This window comes from Panthera pardus, unplaced genomic scaffold (genome assembly GCF_024362965.1).
Source record: "Panthera pardus isolate Hobbes unplaced genomic scaffold, ASM2436296v1 HiC_scaffold_26, whole genome shotgun sequence".
In the NCBI taxonomy this organism is placed as follows: domain Eukaryota; kingdom Metazoa; phylum Chordata; class Mammalia; order Carnivora; family Felidae; genus Panthera; species Panthera pardus.
Window position 1 is genome coordinate 976,273 of NW_026526832.1, and position 21,293 is coordinate 997,565.

A 21,293-nucleotide genomic window follows, 5' to 3' on the forward strand; every position below is an offset into this window, starting at 1 on the left:
GCCTAACATCATACAATGTGCCTATGAGGTGACAGGCCAGACTTCTGCACAGCAGTGAGAAGCAAGCCTCTTGATCGGCAAGCGTGTCGTTTGGAAGCCGCCTCACCATGGTTAATTACAGCAGCTGAGGAAAGACTGGCTTGAAGAGAAATGTATCCCAAGCCCGTTGCCACAACCTTGTCCCAGTGGGGAATGCGTGACTGAACTGAACCCTTGGCTGAAAGCTATCCTGAGGCCTGGTGCTGTGCCGCTTCTCTACTGGGTTCACAGCACTACCTGCCCAGAGGGAATCCTGGCCCCTCTGCCTCAATCATGCAAAGTCAGAGGGTAGGGGGATCGTCACTGGGTCGGTCCTCCTCTGCCCCAGTGTGTGGGTAAGCCCTGGTGGACGGGTGGGGAGTGAGAATTAGCTGACAGCAGAGAGCTGGGGAGGCACTTGTCTCCTTTATTGAACGTCCTCACGGGCACCTCAGCACTGACCAGGCAGCCAGAGCAGGAGAAAGCGGGTAGGAGGCCAGGGGCAGGGAGATGCCCACTCTCATTTCCAGTCCTTGAAGAATTGCTTGAAGATGGGACTCTCGCGGCCCTGGGGCAGAATCTCCACCTGCAGGAAGAACAGGGGAGAAGGATCGCCCACAAGGTTCCACCCTGGCCTCCACCAGGCAAGGACAAAGCCACGGAGGTGGGTGCTGGGCCCCAGCCCTGAGTCCACATTGGTCTCCGGGCCAGGAATGCTTCTCCAGGTAAGCCAAGAGATGAGAAAGAAGATTACGGGGACATGAGCTGAGAGAACATCGCCTCAAGAACTCGTGTGTGCAGTTTGATAGACGCACTAGTCACAGATGAGCCTTCGGAAAGACTCATGGAGTCCTATTGCTGGCGCAACAGGGGGTGTACGGGCCAGGGACAATGGCCCAGAGGAGACACACAAGCTCTGCGAAGGCACACCCGCTCTCTGGGCTGCCAGGGAGGGGCTGCCCAGCATCCTCTTGCTTTTAAATGTTGAAGGATTAAGAGGGGCTTTCCCACTGGATGGTAGGGAGGTCAGACTGCTCCTGACTGTGCTCGAGGATTTCCTGCCCTCTTCCCCCAGTCTTTGGGGCAAGAGGCCACGAGAAGAGTCCCAGGAGGGGGAGTTGGGGCACAAGGCGCCTCCTCACCTGAGTGTTGGGGGCATAGCGCATGCGAGAGATGAAGTCCTCTGCCACCTGGAGAGCTGCCTGCCGCTCCTTCTCGTTAGCTTTTCGCCCTGGATCAATAGGAAGGGGATTTTTTGTTTTTTAAGAGCAGGGATTCTCTCTAGTTCACATCCCATTTTCTCAAGGAAATTTAAGGGGAGGTCCATAGAACAGCCAGCCACTTTTTAAATAAACGGACCAGGAGGGTTGCAAGACCCTGAGGAGGTCTTTGGAGCCGTGAGGTCAACCTCTTGAGACTTTTCTCAACCCAGCAGCTCCAAGTGATATGAAAGCTGCTCTTTCCGCCTCCTCTAATCAAAACCTTCTGCTCGAACCGGGGGCCCACAGATATTCAGAGAGAGAGCTAGTGTTCCCGTGGCATGAGACCCTAAATCTAGAGCCCCGCCCCAGGACACCTCACCTCTGGAGCCTATCAACTGTACCGCTGACAAGTATCAAGTATCAAGCCTTTTGTGTAAAACTAAATAGGACAAAGGGTGTGATTTATTAGTCTTCCTCCCACAATGCCAGATAGCCGACCTCAGCCTAATGGTACGTAGGCCATTAGGTAGGCCACCAAAGACCTTATAAAAAGGAAGAGCATCCAGTTATCCATTTCCTCCTGTGGGCAGTTCCTTTAATGCAAGCTATACTCCAGCTTAAGGCAAAGTACTTCTCTTCTTGGCTCCCAGCGTTCTTATTTGTTTGTTTGTTTTCTTCTCCGGTTTCTCTTTCCAGAATGGTTCGGTTCTTTGCTTGGGGTTAAATTCCCTTCCATGGGTATCTGGGAACCTCTCATGCCTGGAACTGGTCCCATGGGAAAGGGACCCCGTGGCAGCCCCAGTGCACAATCTCCACCCATCCCCGCCCAACTCGTAGAAAGCCGCCATGCTGTTGGCTGCTCTGGCCCTTCCCCGAAGCGGGAGTATTACTGGCTAGTAGCAGCTATCCTTGGAACACCTTATCCTTCCTCATCTTCCTTCCTAGGGCCGGGGGTTTCTCTTGGCTTCAGTTGTCCCCACAAATATCTATTGAGCAAATGCTATTTAGTCACGACACTAGAGATGATACGGTTCCTGCTTTCGGGAAACGTATAATCTGGTCAGGGAGGTAAGACACGCTCAAGAAAAGGCAAGCATGGAGAAGTAAAGAGGCCTCCAGGGTCACTCAGAGGCTCCGAGTTTTGTTTCAACATTTTCAGAGTTAAACCAAGTGGACAAGTTTACACACAACAGTGTTTCTATCCCCAGCCAATACAATCTCTTGGAAAAACAAGTTCTACTAGTTCATTTCCCAGTGCATAAAGTGGGATTTAATTTACCTAAAATCTCTCTGTCGCACCCTATGGGCAGAATGGCAAGATTGGGATCCCAGCAGCCCTCAAGGGCCTAGGAGTGTTCTAGAACAGTGGTCCTCAAAATGTGCTCCTGGACCAGCAGCAAGGCCTGGGAACCGGTTAGATATCCAAACTCGGGGTGGAGGCGGGTAGCCATCTGTTTTAAGAGGCCCTCCAGTGATTCTAAAGCATGCTTGAGTTTCAGAACCATTGCCTGGAATTTAGGGGGGCCGAGAACAGCACAGAGAAAGCCCTCAGGGCCTCCCTGGGGCTGGTTTTGAAAGCAGTCAGGCAGGCCGAGCCCTCCAACGGGAAGCGTGCCCAGCTCAGAGCAGCTGCAGCGGTGTTGGGCTAGCATGGAGAAGCCACACGTACCCTTCCAAATGTAGATCTTGCCACAGAGCCCATTGTCCAGCACGAAGCAATCATCAGACAGCAGCAGATCGAGGGCAAAGGGACTGGAGTCGGCCACCTTGGTCAGGTTCATCTGTCCAGTGGCGTCGGAGACCTGGGGGAGGATGGGCAGTGCCAGATCCCACCCCCTGCTCCCAACACACAGCCTTAAGCTCCACCCCTGCACCACGGCCCCAGCCTGAGGACTTGGGGCAGATAGCACTGACGGGGCAAATCGTAGGCACCCCACCCCTCACATCACCCTCAATCACTGTAGCGCCGAGGCCCCGCCTCCACTTAGGTGGATTCCAAATTACAAATGAATGCAAAGAATCCGAAAAAGTAAAGCTCAGCTTTGGCTTCACACCTCCTTCTCCAACAATGGACCACAAGTGAAGTGGCTTTTATCTCCTCAGGAGGGCCAGACATCTGTCCATTTCCCATCCTCACCTCACACCAAGCCCTGAATAAACCACCGTGCTGCCAGGCTCAACCTTCCCGGGGCTTTCTCTTCTCCCTGCAGCAGCCCCTGCCTGGGCACAGCTCAGGCCCACAGTGCCCACCTTATACAGAGCCGCGGCCTGGGCGTTTGTCCGGTCAGCTGTCAGGTCTTCCTCAGGGTTCCCCTCCTTCAGAGCAGGCTTGGGACCCAGGACCTACAGGGGCCAGGGCAGGCCAGGTTTCCAGGGATTCCTGGGCACCTGCCCCAAACCTTCCCAACCCATCATGCCCAAGGCCACCACTTCTGGCAGGGGACTAACTGCCTCCTGCACAAGGACACCCGGCAGAGGTGAGTGAGGCCACTGGTCCATCCGCCCAGAGGGATACATTACTCTGAGTCACACGAGGGCACCCAGTGAGCTAGCCACAGCCCTAAGCAGTATCCCAGACCGCCCACCCCTACCCCTGCCATCCTCTACTGACCACCCTCCTCACTGCTTCTCCCGGCTGCCCACTCTAATGTCCCCCGACCTGGATCATCTCAGCAGGCTCTTCCCCATCAGTGACAATCTCCACCTGGGCCTTGCCCTGTCGTTCACTGTCCCTGATGGCCAGGGCAAGGTCTCGTGCCTTATTGCGCTCCAGGATGTTGGATTTTCCACCACACCAGGCGAAGATGTTCTGGAGGGAAGTACAGAGGCTCAGCTGCTTGCATCCATCCTGTTGACTGGATGGGGGTCGGGGGGGGGGTGGTGCTGGGGGGTGGGGAGTGGTTCCTGATGAACTGCCCCCTGAAGCGACACTCTTGGCAAGAGTAATTCTCCGCCCAGCCCCCATTCCTTCCTGATTTATGTTTCTCCACATTGCTTATCCGCATATACTTAAAGGTCTTTATCTCGTTTGTAATCTAGCTCCCCTGGCTAGAAAGTAAGCTTCATTAGGGCATGGGTGTTTTGTTTTGTTTTGCTTTGCTTTGTTCACTGCTGCATGCCCAGGACTAAAACAGAGACTGGCATGTATTTAGGCAGAAAATAAGTATTGAATGAACGAATGAATGAATGAGTGAATGGGTCAATGCCATCTTTGAGCCCAGTGTCTCACACTGCTACCTGCACCCTGCTGAGCTGGTCCCCTCCCTCTAGCTCACGGCTGCCGACACTCCTAACCGCTTCTGGGTTGGCTTCCTGCCTCAAACCTTCAGCACAAGATGTGGTCCAGACTCCTCAGACAGTCTCCTGACCTATGTCTCAGGCAACTTAACAATTTTTGCTCCCATTGCACCTGTCCCCACTCAGGGTTCCAGTCAAGCTAGACCCTTCCCTGCTGTCAGCATGCCTGCACCTTCCCCCACCTCAATGCCTCAGCCTCAGCTCACCTGTCCTTTCACCTCAAAAGGTATTTCCCCGTCCGTAAAGGTCTAGTCAAATGGCACCTTCCTGGGACAAGGGCTTCAGCTCAAGCTAGAGGGACGTCTCCCTGCCCCAAACTCCCTCAGCACATGCCCCTGCCTCTCTTAGAGCCCTCATCACATCCTACCGTACAAGTGACAAGCCTGTCTCGGCAGCCTCCCAAGGGCAGACAATTTGTAGTCCCCACACTGGCTCAGGGTGGGCATCACAGACTCGCTGAGTGAACAACATTAACAAATGGTGTGGCTGGCAGCTAACTCAGAACTACAAAGGCTCCACGAGAAGAAGAGAGTAGCTTCCAGTGTTAGACACCATGGCTGGATGGCAGAGGGAAGTTTCTGTCCTTTGGAATATAAGATGTTTGCTAATGGCCGGAGCTGCTGCTCCCCTTCTCCCCGGCCTCCTGGTCCCTGCCCCCTTATGCCGATACAGTGCTCAGCCCCACCCCGCCTGCCCACCTGGCCCAAGTCCAGGATGAAGCAGTCCCCGGTGTTGAAGCTGTCCCAGCTCAGCGGCCGCTCGGTGGCACGGATGTTCTTCTTCCCCTTCACCTGGTACAGTTTCTTGATGGCAGCTGGAGTGGCCCCCGGAGAGGTCTTGTGAAACGCTGACTCCACTCCACCTTCCTGCAGCCCAGATGGGACGACCTGAGAGCACTGACAGGAGGCCCGCAGCCCGCTGCACCCACTCCCGGCAGGAGATGGGCAGATAGGTGGGGGAGGACCCAGGCCAGAGGGCACCTGGGCTTTTTTGCAGGGTGAGAACCGGCTGGAAGGAGGAGGGGCTCTGAGAGGAGCCACAGGGTAAGGGTGCTGGGAGGCGGGCTCTGACCTGGTACTTGAGGCCACGCGGGAAGTAGCTCATGAAGAGGTCGGACTCATTGCCCTGCACCTCTCGGTGCTGCACGGGTCGCTCCCCGAGCAGGGTGTTGAGATGCACTGCTAACACGGCACAGGCCCCCTGCTCATCCCGGGATGACTGCTGGCCTGGGGTGGGTGGGAAGTGGCAGAGCCAGGCCCATGAGACCCATGCCCAACTCCGGGCCAGGCCACACCCCCAACTCGTCCCCCAGCTCCCTTACCTATCCACAGGTGCAGGTGGGAGAGCTCTTCCGGGCCGTTGTGCAGCACTAGGTAGGAGTCCCCCGAGAAGAAGATGCCCTGATTCTCACGTGCCACCGGCACTGGCTTCAGCTTCTCCACCCGCCATACGTGCAGGCCAGGATCCTGCACCGAGGCTGGGAACGGAGAGCCGCTGCAGGAGGGAAGAGGGTTGGCAGTGCTGGCCAGGGCCCATGAGGAGTGGACCCAAGCAGAGAGAGCTGGGAAGACCTGGGTGGGCCAAGGGGCTGTGGTGTGGGGGTGAGGGGAGCTGTGAGGAGCCCTTGGGGGCGAAGCAGGGGAGCGATGAGAGGGGAGGGGGCACAGCCTACCTCTGGGGGAGGTGCGTATACATGCTGTTTCCGGTTCTGAAAAGACAGAAGAAGCCATTATGATTACAAATGTTATGACAACCACCCTTCACATTGGTCTGGGGGGCATTCCAGGTGTCACATACAATCATATACATTAACTACTTCATCTCCAATAGCACAAGAGGAGATTACCCTGGCTCCATTATGCAGGCAAAGAAACTGAGGCTTAGAAAGTCTGAAGTTCAAAGTCACAAAGCTTATGAATGGCTAATGAAAACTAGGTCTCTGGGGCATCCGGGTGGCTCAGTCAGTTGAGCATCTGACTCTTGATTTCAGCTCAGGTCAAGATCCCAAGGTCATGGGATCGAGCCCTGAGTCGAGCTCTGCATGGAGCGTGGAGCCTGTTTGGGATTCTGTCTCTCTCTCTCTCTCTCTCTTCCTCTGCCCTGCTCCCCTGCTCACGCACTCACACTCTCTTTCTCTCTGTCTTTAAAAAACGAAAACAAAAAACTAGGTCTCTGACTCCTGGGCCAACTGGCCAGTGTCTTCCCCTTGCTGTGACCTCTCAGCCATGCCTCTCTTCTGCTTCCAGGCCCTAACTCTGGGTGTTGCATGAGGCGACATACGGCTCTCTAAGCAATTACTGCTTATATTAGAAAAGTCTAAAATCAATAACTTAAGTTATAGAAACACCATAGAAACACCAAAGAAGGAAAAGCAAATTAAACACAAAATAATCAGAAGACAGTAAATAATAAAAGTAAGAGCAGAAATTAATAGAAATAAAAAAGAGAGAAAGTCAATGAAGCTGGTTTTTGGGAAAAAAATCAATAATATTGATCAACCTTTAGACAAATTAGGAAGATGACACAAATTTACAATTCGTAAATAAGAGAGGTAACCCACTGCAGATTCTACAAATTTAAAAGGATAAAGAGAATATTACAAAAACTTATGCCAATATATTCAACAACATACATGAAATGGGCAAATTCCTTAAAGGATACAAATTATGAAAGTTCACTCATGAAAAAATAGATGACCTGAATAGTTCTAATATATATTAAAGAAGTTGCATTTGTACTCAAGCCACCTGTCCCCCACACCCCCCAATTCCAGTCCTGGTACATTCTACCAACAATTTAAGGAAGACGTAATACCAATTCTACACAAACTTTTGCAGAAAATAGGAGAGATACTTCCCAGTTCATCCTATGCCACCAACATTAACCTGATATAACAAACCAGATAAATATGTTATAAAAGAAAAGACTAGACCAATGTCCTTCATGAACATAGACATAAAAAATACTAACAAAATACGGGGCACCTGGGTGGCTCAGTCGGTTGAGCAGCCAACTTCAGCTCAGGTCATGATCTCACCATTTGTGAGTTCAAGCCCCACGTTGGGCTCTGTGCTGACAGCTCAGAGCCTGGATCCTGCTTGGGATTCTTTCTCCTGCTCTCTCTGCCCCTCCCCCACTCACGCTCTGTCTCTCAATACTGAATAAAAGTTAAAAAAAATTTTTTTTTAAATATATTAACAAAATTTTAGCATATGGGGGCACCTGGGTGGCTCAGTCTGCTTAGCAGACAACTTCGGCCCAGGTCATGATCTCAAGGTTTGTGAGTTTGGGCCCCACATCAGGCTCTGTGCTAACAGCTCAGAGCTTCGAGGCTGCTTCAGAGTCTGTGTCTCCCTCTCTCTCTGCCCCTCCCCCACTCTCTCTCTTTCTCTCTCTCTCTCTCTGAAAAATAAACATTAAAAAAATTTACAAAAAAATTTTTAGCATATGCAAATCGATAATATATAAAAAGTATAAGTCACCATGATTAAATGGGGTTTATCCCCAGAATGCAAAGTTGGCTTAACATCTGAAAATCAACGGTGCCTGAGTGGCTCAGTCAGTTAAGCATCCAACCTTGGCTGGGGTCATGATCTCCTGGTTCAAGAGTGCGAGCTGCACCCGCCCCCCCCCCCCACCCCCACCCCCATCATCCCCGTCAGGCTCTGCACTGGTGTTGAGCCTGCTTGGGATTCTCTCCCTTCCTCTCTTACTACCCTTTCCCCACATTCTCTCTCTCTCTCAAAATAAATACATAAACTTAAAAAAAGTTTTGTTTAAAAGTTTAAAAAATAAAAAATAATAAAATTAAATACGATTTTTAAAAATCTGAAAATCAATATAATTCACCTTATTAATTATATATATATATGAAAAAAAAAACCTCTAAAAACCTGATATACAAAGGAAGCCATTTTAGATTTCTCTCTTTTTTTTATGTCTATTTGTTTATTTTGAAAGAGAGAAAGAAGGCAAGCAGGGGAGGGTCAGAGAGAGGGAGAGAGAGAATCCCAAGCAGGCTCTACACTCAGCACAGAGCCAGCCACAGGGCTCGAACCCATGAAACCATGAAATCATGACCTGAGCCAAAAACAAGTCAGATACTTACTTAACTGACTCAGCCACCCGGTGAGCCCCAGAACCATGAGTTTTAATGTTAAGGAATGCAGGAAGTAGGAGAATTGATTGATATCATAAGGGCAAGATGTCTTCCTTTATTTATTTTTTTTATTTTTTAATGTTTATTTTTGAGAGAGAGAGAGATAGAGACAGAGTGTCAGCAGGAGAGGGGCAGAGAGAGAGGGAGACACAGAATCTGAAGCAGGCTCCAGGCTCTGAGCTGTCAGCACAGAGCCGGACACAGGGCTCAAACCCACAGACCACAAGATCATGACCTGAGCTAAAGTCAGACGCCTAAACAACTGAGCCACCCAGGTGCCCCAAGAGGGTTTCCTTTAGGCTACTCATTTATAAGGCAGGTGTACAGTGTATGGGTGAGCCATAAATCAGACCTTTGGGTTTTGTTTTGTTTTTTTGTTTACTTTTCTTTTTTAATTTCAAATTTCTATTTAAATGCTAGTTAGTTACCATATGGTAAAATTGACTTCAGGAGTAGAATTTAGTGATTCATTACTTACAAAGAACACCCAATGCTCATCACAAGTACCCTCCTTAATACCCATCACCCATTTATACCATCCCTCTGCCCCACCTCCCCTCCAGCAACCCTGAGTTTGTTCTCTATAGTTAAGAGTCTCTTACGGTTTGCTGCTCTCCCTCTCTCTCTTCCCCTTCCCCTATGTTCATCTGTTTTGTTTATTAAATTTCACATATGAGTGAAATCATACAATATTTGTCTTTCTCTGACTTATTTCACTTACAGGTTTTTGGTTTAAACAAAGTTTACGTATAGTCATGCTGACTTAGAAAGAAATCTGGGGGCATCTGGGTGGCTGAGTCGGTCACTCAACCGTCTGACTCACTCGGGATTCTGTGTCTCCCTCTCTCTCTGACCCTCCCCCACTCACTGTCTCTGTCTCTCCCAAAATAAACTTAAAAAAAATAATTATCTGAAAAAAACCTCATGGTTCCTGCCTATATGTTAATCTCTAATCTCTTGAGCTTTTGCAAGATATAGAAAAGTATATAATCCTGTAAAAACTGTTCATTCTCTGGAGCACTTTCTTCCCTGTGAAGAGTGTCTCCAGGGTAGCTGTCCAGCTGTCCTAACTTGAGCTGAAATAAAACTCTCTTTCTTTCTTTTAGAGATTCTAAAAGGTTTGTTCATTTTGTATCGACAATATGTACATGTATATATGTATGTATATGTATATACATATGTATGTATACATATGTATGTTGCATTGACAATATATACGTGTGTGTGCATGTATATAACCATCTCAATAGATTCAGAAAAAGCATTTACTAAAATTTGACATCAATTCCTGACTTAAAAACCAAAACCGGGGCACCTGGGTGGCTCAGTCAGTTAAGCCTCCAACTTCGGCTCAGGTCATGATCTTATAGTTTGTGAGTTTGAGCCCCGTGTTGGGCTCTGTGCTGACAGCTCAGAGCCTGGAGCCTGCTTCAGATTCTGTGTCTCCTTCTCTCTCTCTCCCCCTCCTCAACTCGTGCTCTGTCTCTCTCTCTCTCTCTCTCAGAAGTAAATAAACATTTAAAAAATTTTTAAAAAAAGCTGTTGGAAGCAGTACAAAGGCCAAAAACATATTTAAAAAACAAAACAAAACAAAACAAAACAAAACAAAACAACTTTCACCAAACTAGGAATAAAAAGGAACTTCCTCAACCTGATAAAAGGCACCTACCAAAAACAAACACAGAAACACAAAATCTTTCTAGAGCTAACACTTAGTTCCTTCCCTAATTCTCAACTCTCCCTGGGGAATCCCACCCATTCCCAGGCATCAACTCTCACTTCTGTATGCCCAGCTTCCCCTCAAATGCTTCTCTGCAAGGGCCAAGTGCAGGCCATTCCAAGATGGGCCACTTTGGTATGAACATTATTTTTGAGTTAAAAGCAACCAAAACACAACCAATTCAGGAAAAGTGGTTTATCTCTCCCTTATCTGCCTGCTTACACCAGGAAGAGAGCCTTTAACAGATTTTTCTTGACCTAAGAAACTTACCTACATCATAGGGTGACCTTGGTTTTCCAAGCATCTCCCTTCACCTTCCTGCTAATGGTCTTTCTCCCCTTTGTATCCTTAAACTCTACCCCTCTCCTTAGTTCCTCAGTCGTGTTGCTCCCCTGTGTTTGGAATTTCCATGTCTGTGTGGATTCCCCCATATGTACACTATTAAATTTGATTTTCTCCTGTTAATATGTCTCATGTCAATATGATTCTAAGTCCAGCTAGAAGGACCTTGAGGGGCAGAGGAAATTTTTCTTCCCCAACCCCTAAACATCATGTTTCTTCTATAGGTTCAATGAGAGCAACCTTTTTTGGACAGCTTACCCAGGAAAAAAAAAGAATGGTAAAGGCAAACACAAAATATATTTTTTTAATTCGGCAAATGCAGTAACTTCAGCTCCACTCACTGTCTCTTTCCTATATTCCCATTACTAGAGAGTTTCTTTTTCTTCTTTTTCTTTTTTCTTTTTTTTGGCTTAAAATGCACAGCCCACGGGGCGCCTGGGTGGCTCAGTCGGTTGAGCGTCCGACTTCGGCTCAGGTCATGATCTCGCCGTCTGTGAGTTCGAGCCCCGCATCAGGCTCTGTGCTGACGGCTCAGAGCCTGGAGCCTGCTTCGGATTCTGTGTCTCCCTCTCTCTCTGACCCTCCCCCGCTCATGCTCTGTCTCTCTCTCTCTGTCAAAAATAAGTAAAACATTAAAAAAATAATTAAAATGCACAGCCCACACTACCAACTACTGCAACACAATTCACACTGTGCACGTGAACAGCACTTTTGTAAGGTGAGCCTCTGTGACACAGGGTAAGGGCCTGGGGGATTTCAAGGAGGAGGCAAACTGGCACCATAGGGAGATTCTTAGGGCCAAGGAAGCGGGAGGAGCCAAGAGCCCTCTTTAGAGGGGGTTGAGTCTGAGTGGAAAACAGAACAGAAACAGGAGCAGTGGTAATGGATGTAAGATGCCAGGTGAATCATGACTTCTTTTCCATTCCTAACTAACAACATTGCTGGAGGCGTTTTTTCAGAACCGCACTTTCCCAAAGCAGAAGGCAGTGAGGGGGTAGGTAGTTTGGGGAAGGAACCCTTAATGTTTCTCCATTCACAGGTCACATGCCATGCCCACATCCCCTACAGCAGGCTGCTCAGCCTGTGACTCAGGTCCCAAGCAGGGAAGCGGCTGCCCTACCCCCCACGCACCACGCCCCAGCCAGTGGAGAGAGCTGGGGAACAGAGATGGTGTGACAGACAAGACAAGAGGGTCAACCGTTAGCTTTACTATTTTTCCTTCTGTGCTACCGATCTGAGAGCTCGGGCCATAACTCAAAAGCAGGTAGCCCATGGGCGGGACTACAGGCCTCCCAGAGCCACTGCAGGGTTTTGACGAAAGGGGCTTGGCCGCCTGCTTCTTCATCACCCTGGCAGCCTGTTCAAGTTACCCTGGGATCCTATAAAAACACAGATGCTCCAGTTCCAGGCCTGGAGATTTTGATTCCACAGGTGTGGAGAGGGGCCTGTGCATCTGCATTTTGAACATATGTTCCAGGTGATTCTGTGCTGCCAGTTAACTGTCCAGAAAGGCATCTCACCCCTGCCCGTATGTTAGAATCATCAAGCTCAAAAAAATCCCAATGTCCGGGCCACACACCAGACAAGTTAAAATCAGACTCTCTGGGATGCAGCCTGGACATCGTGTTTGAGAAGTCCCAGGTGACTCACTCAGGGCTGAAACTCCTGCTGTCCCATCGGATCCCTGCCCCCCCCCCCCCCCCCCCCCCCGGCTCCCGGCTCTCCCAGGTAAGGGGCCCCCTGACACGAGGCCTTCTCACTCCTCTCCCTTCCAGCCGCTCTGCCCAAGGCCACAGCTCCTTGAGCTTTCTCAGTAGCACATCCACCCCTCGTCCATCAACGCCACACCACCCTCCAGGCCCGTACCTAACGCCAGCTGTCCAAGGAGCCTTCCAGGACATTCGGTAGCCTCAGCCTTCTGGGACTTCTCCCAGCAGCCCCCTCACTCAGAAGCGTGTACTTCAGTCTCTGTTTGCAGGTGTCTTATAGCTTCACGCCTCAGCCAGAGCAGCAGACTTGCCTGACCCTCCTGCATTCCTCAAGTGGCCCACAACAGGGTCTATTCAATTCCACACAAAGTCTACCCTGGGAACATGGCACTGGGCACAATGAGGGTGGTGAGAATGGTAGGGGCACAGAAATGAGGAAGAACCATCCATGTCTCATGGTCTAACTGGAGGGGGCAGGCAAGGAGGGAGCCGTCACACCCAGCGGGGCCACAGACAAACTTTCTCTAGGTGGAGAATGTCACAGAATCACAGATGTCAGCATCAGAAGGAGCCTAAATGCTCTGCATCTGCCTCCCAACACATGCCCATACACACACAGTGCAAGAATCCCTTCTATGGCATCCCTCACCATCCTCCTCTTAAACACTTCTGGTGATGGGGAACTCACCACCTCACAAGGCAGCCTCCTCCATATATACCTTTTAGGTTAAAACCTTTGCTTCCTCCCATTTTTGCCATAGTGCACTAAGTTATGGATCTGCCAGCCTCCCCCACTAGACTGTAAAGGCCTTTTGAGCAGAGACTGCATTTTGCCTCTCTAGCTGGAACCTGAAGGGGAGTAAAATATACCGCCCCAAAATAAGCCTCTTTGGCCCGATGATTATATTTTAAACTGGCTAGTTTTCTTTCTTTCTTTTTCTTTTAAAATGACTATTTTTAAGAAGCTGCAGATAAAGGTGAAGTTCTGAAAACCAAGTAGAAGTTGCCCTATGTAGGAGATGTTTACATTTATAAGGAAATCTCCATAGGTGAGGGTATCTCCCCACTAGATCAGGAAGGGAGACCCTGGTGGCCAGCCCTCACTGGCCTACGAGGGTCCCAGCCAACAAGTCCCAGGGGCCGACTTTCCCTCACCCACCTCGCCACTTTCACCTTTCCGCAGCTCTCCTTCCTCCCGCTTCTGCTTTTCAGGCTCCAGTGCCTCCCTGCCCGCCCCACCCAGCTTCTCACTTATCAAAGGAGAAAGCAGCCGTGTAAACCTGCATAACAATCTTGCCCTTGTTTACCACGCCCTTCCCGGTAACCTCCCGTAACAGACCCCCAGCATCTCTTGTCTTTAGCAGAGATGGTTATTTAAGGTGATGGCTTCATTTCAGGGAGTTTTCCTGGGTCTCTCCCAAGTATTCAAGAGGTATATACATTATTAAACTTTTGGTTTTCTCCTATTAATCTGCCTTATATCAATTCAATAGACTGGCCAAACTCCTTAGACGGGAAGAAGGGAAAACTTTCCCACTGCTGCAAGCCCCACCCTCTGCCTGGCACCCTGCAGGCGCTCAGAGGGTGCATCAGAGGCACAGGACCTGTGGGGGCTCACTAGAGCAGCTGGAGCCAGAGAGAGAGAAAGAGAGAGAGAGAGAGAGAGAGAGAGAGAGAGATTTCACAGGCTGGGACAGGCTGCAGCCCCGGAGGCAGAAAGCAGAGGCTGGGGAATCCAGTGAGACGGTCAAGGGGCCAGGGGTTGGGCAGGATGCACACGGAGCATCCACAACCCGGACTTAGGAAAGGACTTGCCTTTGAGGACACCCTGGGGGACCTGCGGGGGCGAGGTGTCACCATGATGCGTACTTTTAAGGCAATGCTTGACAACTGTCAGAGCGACAGCAGTCCCCCGGTGATCTCTCTGCCCTCCTCAGACGCTGACTCTGTTGATCGCTACAAGTCCCTTCAACTCACAGTCCATTTGCCCCTAGTTATAAAATGAAACAGCCCCTACCCCTCTCCCCAAGAGAAGGTAGAAGGGTGAGTGTCAACTCTAGAAACGGCAACAAGTCTTTCCAGCCTGGGATGGGGCATTCAGGAAAGGAGCTGGGTCCAGAGGCCTCACCTGGGGACTCCTTGGCCAGTGCTCTTTCCCCTGACACCAAGTGGGATCCCTCCTCCACCTTCCCCTCCCTTCTTCTCCCCTTCCCCTACCCCAGGCCAAGGACCAGACCCCAGCAAAAGTCTTGCTGAATTTGCAAAACAGTGCGCTGTGCTACAGTTTGAATTCCTGCTGGGAAGGAAGTCCTGCTCTCCCCCCTCCCCCCACCACTGCAGTCCACCAGTCTACGGTCGGGCCAGCCCTGTCTTAGGGACAGGCATCCTCAAATCTGGCAGGAGGTCGGGCACCACCTCTCCCACCAGCCCGGACACGCCTGACCCTGGAGTTGTTTGTCTGTATCCCGAGCCCAACCCGCCTTCCTCCGGGGCAGCCGTGGGGCTCCAGACAGACAATACATGTACCTGGAGCCTGGCACAAAGCTGCCAGGAAAGCGGGCTGGGGGACCAGAAGTCCTGGACAAAGCGGCTTCCAGAAATGCGAGTCTCTGTTTCCAGACCCTGGCGGCCAGCCCTCACCCCTCTAAGAGGGTCCCAGCTAGCAAGTCCCAGGGGCCCACTCTCCCTCCAGCCACCTTGCCACTTTCACCTTTCCGCAGCTCTCCTTCCTCCCTCTTCTGCTTTTCAGGCTCTTCTGCCTCCCGCCCCGCCTCACCCAGCTTCTCACTTCACGAGGTCCCCTCCCTGGCTGCCCCGCCCACATGCTCCCCGCCCCCCCCACTTCTGCCCCCACCCTGCAGACCCTTGTCCCCTCCCTCGCGGGGGACAGTGCTGAGGGGCTGGCCTCTCTGCACGGAGAGCCCCGGGAAAACTACCACACTCACCAGCCTCCGGCATTCGTGTCTGCCTGCCCCTGGCCTCTGTGGGTTAGTCACATTTCCTGGGTGGGGTCACTGCCTCTGCAGGACTTTTTCCTCCTCCCCCAGACTTGTCTTTCTCCTTACCCAGAAAGCATCCATTTGATTTGGTTGGTTTTTTTTTTTTAAGCTCACTAATGAGGGAGTGTCTGGGGTCTAGGAAACATTCTTTGCTGTGTCCTGCAGGCCAAATACCTCTCGAGTCTACCTTGGGTCGTTCTTCTTGTTCACCAGATGTTTACTGACACAGTCTGGGCACTGGGCGCTCTGAGGGTCAGCCATAAAATGAAGGGTGGTTCGGGGCGCCTGGTTGGCTCACTCGGTACAGCATGTGACTCATGATCTTGGGATTGTGAGTTCGAGCCCCACATTGAGCATAGAGCCTACTTTAAAAAATGAAAAACATAAAAAGAAGGGTGGTTCTGGCTCAACCCAGGGGCATCTTGCCTACATCACATCATAGGACCCTAGAGCTAGTCTTGTCCAGCTTGCTCGCACACTTTCTAAAGGAGGATACCGAGGCCCTGAGAGCACAGGTGGCTTGCACAGGGATGGGACTCAGGTCACATAGGAACGGGAAGTAGGGGCAGTATAAGGGAAGCTTCCATTTCCTTCTGAATCCTTGTAGAGGCATGAAGCAGAGTCTGTGTGTGCCCCAGGAGAAGGTGGGCACCCAGTTAGCCACACTTGTGCTCCTCAGCCTAGGACTCTGGTCTGTCTGTCCTGGACACAGGTCTGCCCTGGCCCAGGGCTGGTCCACAGGCTCATTAGAGATAAGGCTCAGGCTTTAGGGTCAAGGCCCCACCCAGGAGGCAGCAAGTCGGGCAGTGGAACTAAGTCAATACACGTGTTAAAATTTCTGGACCAGAGCAAGATGGGATGTTTTCTTCAGAGAATGCAGACTAGCAGGCATCTGAGTGTCTCCATGGCCAAACTGCTGGCCTTAAAAATAGGGTAATCTGGGTTGTAATATCAGCAAGCGCCTTGTCCTCACAAGAATCAGAGACTGGGCAGATAACCTGGCAGAATGGAAAGAGTTGAACAGTTTGGCTACTTACTGGCTGTATTTAGTCTCCTAGAGCCTCACTGTGCCCGATCTGTAAAATGGGCATAAAGATAAATGCAAAGATTGAGATCATAAAATTAATTAGCAAATAGATACTCAGTCAACCTAGACTTCTTTTTCTTCCCCCCAAAGAGAATTTACTAGGGGACCCCAATACATGTGCCAGGCACCTCAGGAAGTAGTCCCCCCCCAACCCCCACCTCCCACCATGAACTCATGGTGGAGCTGGCAGGGGCATGGGAAGTTAAACCACACATCACCACCCTTTGTCCAGCCTTCTCTCCCACCCTAGCAAGGTTTACCCACTCTAGTCTGCACTGGCACATAACCAGGGTGGCTTTTAGGTTCTGGACTCTGTGCATGACCAAGGACACAAGGACAACTGGGAGTCACTGTTCTCCACATTTGAGCCTCACTTGGCTAAATTTGACCCCATCACCACAAAAATCAAAAGAGGCTTGCAAATTAACAATGAAACAAGAGCAGATCACTCAACCTGGGAATCCCAAGCACCTTGGAACTCAAACAATGCTAAAGACATTATCTGGCAACCAGACTCTAAAACTTCTTTTTTTTGTTTTTTTGGTTTGTGTGTGTGTGTGTGTGTGTGTGTGTGTGTGTGTGTGTGTTTTTAAACCAGACTCACATTTTTCCTCTCCCTTCAGTCTCCCGCAGCAGGAATGCTCAGTTTTGTCCCAGATGGAGTAAAATAAAACATTTCTTTAGCAAGCGCCCGCCCTCTCCCACCCCTCCTTTCGGGAAGTGGGAAGACACAGTTAGGCAAGCGGGTGTGCCCCAAAGAGGAGAGGGAGGAGAGGGCACCCCGAGGAGGCGGCCCTGGGCCAGCTGAGCCACTCTGACTTCTATAGGGGAACTGGGCGCTGGCGGTCAGACCTTGGAATGCTACTTGCCTAACAGCACCTTGCTTGGTAGCTTGGGGCCCTCCCCCCACATGGGAATCAGAGAGGGGCCCAGCTTGGGTCGGGGGGGGGGGGGGGGGGGGGGGGGGGGGTTGCTGCTGAGCCTGCCGCATCCAAGTGGACCTAGAATTGAGGTGGGTACTGGGGAGGCTAACAACAGCTATGCAGTGCAGAAAATTCTGCCAGGGGATTGCAGTGTCCAGATCCTTGGTCTCAATCAAGCTCTAACTACTGTTATCTGTCCCTGCTGCTGTCTGACCCGTGAGTGCCTGCTATGTACTCAGTGCTTTATTGTTATTATTATTAGTTTTTAGAAAGAGAGAGGGAATCCCTAGCAGGCTCCACGCTCAGCGCAGAGCCGGCTGCAGGGCTCAATCCAATGACCCCGGGATCATGACCTGAGCCGAAATCAAGAGTTCCACACACAACCTGCTGAGCCACCCAGGCCCCCTGTACTCAGTGCTACTGCCACTACTATAGGAGGTGGTTCTGTCCTCAGGCCTACTACCATCATAATTATGCATAATTATGCTTAATGGACAGAGAAGTGTCCGGGAGGCTCAGAGGAGGTGACTTGTCCAGGGTCACACTGCCAGTTCAGTAGCAGAAGCAGGATTCTAGCCCAGGCTGGTCTAGCTTCAAAGCTGATGTTAGACCTACAATACCTCACCCTTCTCTTTTTCTTTTTTCTTTTTTTTTTAATTTTAATTTTAATTTTTGAGAGAGAGAGAGACAGAGTGTGAGCGGGAGAGGGGCAGAGAGAGGGAGTCACAGAATCTGAAGCAGGCTTCAGGCTCTGAGCTGTCAGCACAGAGTTGGATCATCTCCTGGTCCTGAGTTCAAGCCCCACATTGGGAGTAGAGTTTACTTTTAAAAAATAAATAGGGGCACCTGGGTGGCTCAGTCGGTTAAGTGTCAGACTCTTGATTTAGGTTCAGGTCATGATCTCGAGGTTCCTGGGTTCGAGCCCCACATCGGACTCTGTGCTGAAATTGCACAGCCTGCTTGGGATTCTCTCTCTCCCTCTCTCTCTCTCTCTCTGCCCCTCCCCGATTGCTCTCTATCGATAAATAAATAAATAAACATTAAAAAACTTAAAAATTAATTAATTAAATTTATTTAAAAAAAAAATCCAACCAGCTTGAATTTCACTGAGGTCCACTGATGGGGTTAGAGAAGCAGTTGAAAGCTTGGTTCTACCCCTTTCCATCTAGGTCATGCTGGGCAACCACACTTCACTGAGCAGTGCTTAGAAACCTCCACTTGTCCACCGTCCTCGGACAACTGCTCACCCTGCAGACTCAGCTGAAATATCTGTCCCCTGAAATGTGCAGCAATCCCTGCCTCCCTCCTCTGTGGTCCCTAGTACTCTGAGCGTCAAGGCCTCTGGATTATCTGGGTGCACAGCTTCCATGGGAAAACTTTTCAACCATACCCCACTAGCAAAGGTGGAATTGTATCCACAGGTGATTGAGTTGCCCCTGGCCCGCTTCCCAACAATTGTGCCCTGCCAAAGCCCAGCTAGGCATAGTCTTCCCAGAGCATTCCCATTTTCTACATTTTTTAGGTAAAATTGACAGTGAAATGCACAAATCATAATCATATAGCTCAATGAGTTTTGGCATATGCAAACACCCAAGTAAACCAACATCCTACCAAGATATAAAGCACTTCCACCCCCGTAGAGAGTTCCCTTGCCACCACTTTTTATCATCTACTCCATGTGTGCCTCTCCCAACACACCGTTGGCTCTTCCAGCCCAGGAGCTATGTCAGGTTATCCTTGTGAACTAAAGTGTCCAAGGGCAAGCCATCTTAAGATGGGCCACTTTGGCACAAAGATTATATTGAGTTAAAAAGCAAGAGGAACCTGGACGGGTCACTCAGTTAAGCATCTGGCTCTTGATTCTGGCTCAGGTTATGATCTCATGGTTTGGGAGTTTAAGCCTTGCATTGGGCTCTACACTGACAGTGCAATACTTGCTTGGGGTTCTCTCTCTCTCTCTCTCTGCCCCTCTCCTCCTCTAAATAATCATTTTTAAAAAAGCAATCAAAACCTAGCAGATTCAGGAAAACCTCTTTACTCCCTTTCCCTGCCAGATGCCTAAAAAGAATTTAGATAGAGGGCCTGCTCCAGAAAGACAGCTATCACTATGAATAACTACATTATACTATGAACTAGATATAGTAGATAGGAAGGAACCTAACAAGGCCTGTTTGAGCAAAGTCCTGTATATCCCATTGTTTCTGAGTGGCCTAGAAAACATTTACCAAACGTTTACTCTTTTTCATCATCCTGTGAGTTGCATTCTTTCCCTTTGAAGCCCCAGAGCCCTATCACCTTCTCCTTAATTCAGAATGACATATATATATCTCATTTTGCCTGTCTCTGGAATTTCCATGTCTGTGTGGGTTCCCCATATGTACGCTACGAAATATGATTTTCTCTTGTTAATCGGCTCATGTCAATTTGATTTTTAGTCCCACTAGAAGGATCTTGAAGGGGACAAGAAATACTTGCTCCCCCACAGACCCTGGCACCCTGTAACACATCTAGCAGGTAACAGACACTCAAAAAAATTATTATTATTATTATTTTTACTAAATGTATTAACAGATTAGAGAGCAAAATTCCCACATTCTTGAATGGCCCCAAGGTACTGTCACCTTGGGAAAGTCACTTAAGCCTTCTGAGCCAAGGTTCCTCGACTGTGAAGGGAAGACAATAACCCAGCCATCCTACCTTAGGGGATTGTGGGTATCCAGTAAGATGACCCATGGGAGGTTCTTTGAAAAGAATAAAGGCCTAGACACATGCAAGCTGCTGTTATCATTATTATTAATAAACTCCTACTTCCAGGACAAACATCTGGCTGAAGGAAACCAGGAGCGAGGCATCCAACACTGACTTCCGGGTTTGGCTACTTGGGCTCCGGCCAATGTCTGGAGCCACCCAAGCTGCCCAGCTCTCTGCTTCTGTGTTCATGGACCCAGGCTTATGGATTGATTTCCAGGGCTAAGAATTTCCTGAAATTGCAAAGGATTCTCCCTAATTGAGTTCCCAACCTGGCTTCTAACTACCCTGCCATATGGTCCTCTCCTAGTCTGCTTCCCATCTGTAAAATGCAGGCACCAGACAAGGAGTCCCTTCTGAGTCCTCTGACTCCAATCCAGAGGCACAGCTCAGGCTGAGATGTTGCATTTCCTCAGCCTGGGAAGCTGGCAGAGATCTGTTGCAACACTTAAAATTCCAACAATCAAAATTCCCCCAAAAATTCCTTTGAAGGCATTAACTCAGGATGGGTCTAGCCTTTAAATTTGATCTGTAATAAATTTTTCTAGATCATTTCAACCAGCTCTGAGGAACGGCCAGGGGTCTGGGCTACCATATTTTCTTTTTCTTTTTTTTCTTTAAGTTTTCTTATTTACTTTGAGAGAGACAGAGCGTATGCCTGTGCACACAAGCAGGAGGAGGGGCAGAGAGAGAGGTGAGAGTGCAAGCAAGCTCTGTACTCAGCGCAGAGCCCGATGTGGGGCTCAGTCCCACGAGTAGTAAGATCATGACCTGAACTGAAATCAAGAGTCAAATGCTTAAGTGACTTAGCCACCCAGGTGTCCCATGAACTGCCATATTATCTTTTAAAAGTTATTTTTTAATTTTTTAATATTTATTTATTTTTGAGAGAGAGACAGAGCATGAGTGCGGAAGAGGCAGAGGGAGACACAGAATCTGAAGCAGGCTCCAGACTCTGAGCTGTCAGCACAGAGCCCCACGTGGGGCTCGAACTCACAAACCACGAGATCATGACCTGAGCCAATGTCAGATTGCTTAACCAACTGAGCCACCCAGGGACCCCATGCCATATTTTCTGAATAAAGCTGT

The 21,293-nt window shown here is 49.8% G+C and overlaps 1 protein-coding gene across 7 annotated transcripts; it reads right to left on the reverse strand.

Moving 5' to 3' along the window:
* Positions 1-425: 425 nt before the first annotated feature.
* On the reverse strand, positions 426-15,476 carry CAPG (capping actin protein, gelsolin like). 7 transcript variants are annotated; one of them, XM_019443477.2, is made up of 10 exons: positions 15,393-15,476; positions 6,190-6,225; positions 5,839-6,011; positions 5,589-5,743; positions 5,216-5,383; positions 3,880-4,029; positions 3,471-3,563; positions 2,890-3,022; positions 1,161-1,249; positions 426-604 (listed from the first exon to the last, which is right to left on the reverse strand). In XM_019443477.2, the coding sequence occupies exons 2-10, from the start codon at positions 6,210-6,212 to the stop codon at positions 539-541; spliced, it is 1,050 nt and encodes a 349-aa protein (XP_019299022.1). In that variant the 5' UTR covers positions 6,213-6,225; positions 15,393-15,476; the 3' UTR covers positions 426-538. The 7 variants fall into 7 exon arrangements, with proteins under 7 accessions (XP_019299022.1, XP_019299062.1, XP_019299054.1 ...); XM_019443517.2 differs by lacking the exon at positions 15,393-15,476 and adding an exon at positions 15,158-15,243; XM_019443509.2 differs by lacking the exon at positions 15,393-15,476 and adding an exon at positions 14,974-15,127.
* Positions 15,477-21,293: the final 5,817 nt, after the last annotated feature.